Genomic DNA, 6,000 nt, shown 5'->3' with positions numbered 1-6,000 from the left:
TTTAGCATTCAACCAAATTATGTCATTCATGGGTTTCAGAATCGGATCGATTAGTTCAACCGATTCAACTAGGAACTAGTCATGTGTTCTGCCTAATTTATATTTTCAAAATCGATTTGATCAAAATCGCTAAGAATCAATTAAAATTGGTCAAAATTGGTTACCCAATAATCGATCAAAAGTCAATTTGACCACAAAAAAATATTTATTATCTAGTGAAGTTTAATTTTTTGTAGACTTAAACTTTTCCATATTTATAACCAAAAGGGTTTAAATTTGGCTTATATTTTTTCAACGTGGGACAATTAGCTTTGCTTAATTTTTTCGTCCTATATTTATAGTTTAAAGTGCCAAATTTTGCTTTATACTTTTTCAATGTGGAACAATAAACTTCACTTAAGCTTCCACATTTATAGTTTAAAATGTTTAAATTTTGCTTTATCTTTTTCAATGTGGAACAATAAGCTTGACATAAGCTTTTTCATATTTATAATTTAAAATATTTAAGTTTGCTGTGTTTTTTTTTTTTCAATGTGAGATAGCAAGTTTAGCTTAAGCTTTTCTTATTTATAGTCTAAATTGTTTAAATTTTGATTTATACTTTTCTAATGTGGGATAATAGACTTGGTTTAAATATTTCAAATATGTAGTGTAAAGTGCTTAAGTTTTAGCTTATGCTTTTTCAATATAGTATAATAAGCTTGGCTTAAACTTTTCATATTTATAGTTTAAAATGTTTAAGTTTCACTTATTCTTTTTAATGTGGGACAAAGCCTCATCTAACAATCAATAAGGTTTAATAAATTGATATATAATACATTGATATGTTACAAATATATATATATATATATATTTATGTATGTAATATATTCCGAGTCGATCGATTTTTTTAATCCGGTTCAATCAATCTGATCAATGACCTAATAACTTGCCCGATTTGATAGCGGGTCCGATTCTGAAAACATTAATGTCATCAACTAATTGCATCATTAGCAGTTGGCTTTCACATGAAATGATCATGTGTAAGTTCCAAAAGTAGAAACTAAGGATATATATGAAACTCAGTATTTGTGACTTATAGTTAGTACTGTTGTCTAAATAGTAAGAATGAGGTCCAAAATCCTCTACATTTAGAAGGTTTTGCTTTTGATTAATTTCCACTTATTACATATAGCTAGCTAGGCATCTATGCAAATAATAATATATTATTCTAGTGTATATATATGCTTTTAATTTAAGGTCTGACGGAATTTAATTAATTTGGGCCGACTTTATCTAAGAAATAATAAGAAAAATTTCAACTCGAGATCACCTATTTTTATGATAGTAAATAATCGTATAGATATTGAAATTTTTTAATTAAATTGTGTGTTATAGTTGTACAACATTAAAATACAAAGAATGCCAATTTGTAGGAGTTGATTTATAACTTACAGAATATCAGTGATGGTTTTATTAATATGGTCAAAACTGAAACATTTTGTTAATATTTTTCTTAAAGGAGTTCATTGACATCTTATTTTGGGTGCTCATGAATAAGCCCAAGTCCAAAAAATTTATGGAATATCTTAAGATGTTTTATGAATTTTCAGACATTACATTCAAACATCTTTACAATTAATGCTCTTTTAAAACACCCTCTTATTATCATAGCTTCCAAATCTATTATTGACAGAGCATTGCATATGCTCTGCAGGAACAAGATAGCAAATTTGTTTCACTAACATGTATTTGACAAGTAACATCTTGGAGGGGATCTGATTGCTATTACTAGAACACCCATTAAACTTCACAATGAGTCTTCAATTAGATTGATGATAAGCATGTCTTACAATGTACTAATAGATGATATAAAATGCAATATTTGTGAGAGCCATAAGATTGCAATGAGCTTATAGACCACTCACCTTGAGATTCAATATTCACATCCAGTTCATGCGATTAGTCCTACCTTTTTTCTTAACCTTTCCACATAGTCGCATTAGGTGGGGAACCTAGAATTCCCGAGGAAAGAAATATGGGTGCAATCCATCAATCCAGTGGCATATGTTTTTATGCTTCTATCACAAAAAATATGCAATGATGCAATCCCAGTTCTTGTGATCCGCCCAAGTGCCTCTTTGATAAAAAAAAAAAAAGCAACATGTACCAGCAACAACTTCACTGATGATTTAATCCGTTAATCTCAATTGCAATTAGAGGCAGACTTTATTATGGAGAAACTTGAAGGGCACTTGTTGCCAGATAAGCATTGGTAATATCTGGCGTTTTAGCCTAGCAGCATTGCTTCCTTTGCTCAGCCGGCAGCTCTTGGCATGAAGACGAGCGCTTCTGATGTTGTCAGCTAGAATTTCAGGATTAATTTCAACCAGGAGGTTCTCTTGTTTTTGTTCCAACCATCTTTTACCTCATACTTGTCTTAATCCTCGACGTACGTAAAAGCATCAGCAGAATATGCATTGTAGCCTTGAAACCTGGCTTCCCTTGTGATCTCATCAAGAACATTATATATCAGAGATACACTCTCATGAGACCTGTCACCAGCCAGGAATTCAAATATGTTTCCTTCTATCTGGATCCAACTTCGACCGGGAGGCTTCCTCGCCTTTATGTCAAGCATCTTTTGCCTGATAGCCACGACATCCTGCCACTTCTTAGCAGCAGCATATACATTGGATAATAGCACAAAGTAGCCCGCAGTTCGGTGAGGGTCAAGTTCCTCGGTCAACCAATCAGCTACATCAGAAGCAAGCTTCACACTTTTGTATATCCTACATCCACCAAGAATGGCACCCCAAACCGCATCATTCGGCTTCATAGGCATAGATTTCACCAGATCATGTGCTTCATCCAACAATCCAGCACGACTCAACAAATCAACCATGCACCCAAAGTGCTCTATCCTTGGTTCAATTCCCCAAGTCTCAATCATACTCCGAAAGTAATGGCGACCCTCGTTGACATAGCCAGAATGGCTGCAGGCACACAGAACACCCAAGAATGTGATCTCATCAGGTCTGACATTGTTGTCTTCTATGCTTTCCATCCACTGAAACACAGAAAGAGCCTCATCTCCATAACCGTGTTTCGCGAAGCCTGTAATCATGCTAGTCCAAGAAACAGTAGTTCTCTGATCCATACCTTTGAATATTCCAAATGCAGCGTCAATTTCACCACAGCTGGCATACATATGTATCAGTGCATTCTTCAAAGATATGAGAAGAGGCTGCTTTCTGTAAGTGAAAGACTCAACAACATATGAATGGATCCACGTCCCCAAGTTCAGATCACCCAATTCAGCACATGCTGATAGAACTGCCACCAAGGTGACCTGGTCAAACTCCATATTCTCCAGCTGCATCTCAGAAAATAAGGCCAATGCTTCCTTACACCTCCCATTTTGGGCGCATCCAGCAATCATGGTGGTCCACGATACGACATTCCTCCCCGGGATCTCCTCAAACACTCTTCTTGCCCCATCAACATCTCCACATTGAAAGCACCCCAAAAGCAACGAATTCCACGTGACCACATTCCTCTCGCCCATTTCATCAAACACACGCTTCGCCTTCCCAACTCCATCATCCCCACCACTCTTCACATAAAAATCAATCAAACTGGTCCCAACATAAACATTAGAACGGAACCCGCTCTTCAAAACCTTCCCATGAACCTGCTCCCCCTCTCCCAACAACCCTCCTTTAGCACAACCATTAATAACAAAAGTATACGTATGCCCATCAGGCAGCACTAAAGAACGGCACATACTATTAAACAACTCCACCGAGTTACACGGGTTTCCACCGATCGACCAGCCCCTAATAATCTGGTTCCAGAGTGCAGCACTCGGATACGGCACCTGGTCGAACACTTGGTGGGCACGCGGGAAATTGTTGAAAGCCGTATAAAGAGACAATAGCTTGACAAGAATGAAGCTTTTCTCGGCAAACCCATTGGTGATTATGTGCGCATGAATTTGCGAGAGCTGCCTTATCGTTTTGCAGCGGTTGTGCAATAGGAAGAAGAGGTGCTGTTGCAGAGACCTGGAGCTTGTGCAATAGGCCGAAACGCTCTGTTCAATGAACATGCACACTATTTGTTGGTTATGTAAACTGTTTCAAGTTCAGATGGTTAGCTTCGGCAATCAACTGGGGATTTGATGTGATATTTTTCCAAGAGCCTAAGCAGTGTTCGTCATCCCAAGCGAACCTTACTGCCAGTAGTATCTGTCATGTCAAGAACAGAATTGACTTGAAGCCGCTCAATCCAACACACCAATTGGATCTTTGCAATGGCGGGATTCTGAATTTCAGGATCATCACGATCCTTTAAAAATATGTACATAATGCATAAAATCTCATATGTTTTAAAAAGTTTGTAAAAAAATTTTTATGTTATGAGAATAAGTTAAAAAATCATTGTTGTGTAAAACTTACCAACAAAAACTCCTTTCATTAATTATTTTCGTTAGCAATTAATGGAAGATACATTACACGTGCAATTAATTTATATTTAAATTAAAAATTAGTGTAAATAATAAAAAAAATATGGGATCATATTACTCATCTTTATAAATATTATTTTGACATCAGTTCTACCTTTTGATAATTATATAAACACCCCTAAGGACATTTCTGTCCTTAAAAAATTATTTTAAAGGTTAACCTGGTCATATGGGCATTTTTAAATTTTAAAGGTTGTTAGGAGTGAGTTTTGTAATTTTTCAAAAGACAAAAATAATTTGTATAAAAAGAGAATAGACAGGATGTGCAAATATAATCATCCCTAAAACAAATATGTTTCAACAATATAACTCGACTACCTTTGTATTGTCATTAGAGGCGAAAGCTAAAGGGAACTTGGAAGAGTCTCCATAAATTCTCCACACCAGAAATCGATTTAAACTTTGATTTCCATAATATTTTAGGTAAATTGCAGTTGATTCATATATATATATATATATACTAGCTGTCGTGGTATGTTGTTTTTACGTGTATATAATAAATAATTTTTTATATTTTAAAATATATTATAAATAAGAGTAAAATATATAAATCAATATATTACATTAATCAAAAGAAAGGAAAAAATAATAATTTATCAATTAATTTAAATTTTGAAAAGGTGAATAAGTTAGTTATTTATCATGAAGGACATTTTTTACTTTACAAAAAATTGGTGCAACGGTATCATTAACCGTCGTTTATGAGTGTGGTGGACTCTTTTTTTTTTCTTTTTTATATTAATATAGATATATGAGACAATTACAGTGACCTCTCCTAAGGTTTGATATAATTACATGTAAATTTTCTGTGGTTTGAAAAATTACATCTAATATTTTTAAAATTTACTTCTATCTAATAAATAAGTTATATGTTAATGTTCACCGAATTTAGGGATATTAATTAAAAAAATGAGGTAAAAGTCCATATTTACTCCTGATTTACTTATTATTGATTATAAAGGGTCTATATATCTTCACATGTTAATGCATGTGATGATGTATATCTTCACCGTTATTAGAGTAGTTTAGTCGCAAAGATTTTTCATTCGGCCATTTTGTTAATATCAACAAATTAGTGAATTTTAACTAATGAATGAACCTATTTATTAAATGAAAATAAACCATTTCAAGGGGAGGGGAGTGTAATTATACATATATATTTATGCTAATATAAAAAGAATAATCACTCCAAACTCACAAATACTGATTAATGATACCATTGCACCAATTATTTATGAAGTCAAAAAATACCTTTCAACAAATAAGATAATCAATTTATTTAACTTTTTAAATTTGACATCAATAAATTATTTTTTTATTAATGTAATATACTAATAATATATTATTATTTTTGATCGATCTCAAAAATAGAATTAACTGAGCCACGCCTTCATCCATAATTCGTCAGTCATATTTTATGTTACAAATTCATTTAAAAATCCAACGCCGTACAAAAATTCTATAATGAGAATATATTTGTTGAATTAAAATACATT

The 6,000-nt window shown here is 33.3% G+C and overlaps 1 protein-coding gene across 1 annotated transcript; it reads right to left on the bottom strand.

The window, feature by feature from the left end:
* Nucleotides 1,966-4,354, bottom strand: LOC105168806 (pentatricopeptide repeat-containing protein At1g09190-like). Its single transcript, XM_011088962.2, has one exon. The coding sequence runs from the start codon at nucleotides 4,085-4,087 to the stop codon at nucleotides 2,420-2,422; it is 1,668 nt and encodes a 555-aa protein (XP_011087264.1). The 5' UTR covers nucleotides 4,088-4,354; the 3' UTR covers nucleotides 1,966-2,419.

The sequence above is a fragment of the Sesamum indicum genome, linkage group LG8, assembly GCF_000512975.1.
Source record: "Sesamum indicum cultivar Zhongzhi No. 13 linkage group LG8, S_indicum_v1.0, whole genome shotgun sequence".
Classification (NCBI taxonomy): Eukaryota; Viridiplantae; Streptophyta; class Magnoliopsida; order Lamiales; family Pedaliaceae; genus Sesamum; species Sesamum indicum.
Note: the sequence above shows the minus strand (reverse complement) of the source record. Positions and strands in the feature narration are given on the sequence as shown.

Coding starts and splice junctions, on each gene's coding strand:
- LOC105168806 (XM_011088962.2), bottom strand. CDS start 4,087: ATGTTCATTGAACAGAGCGTTTCGGCCTATTGCACAAGCTCCAGGTCT.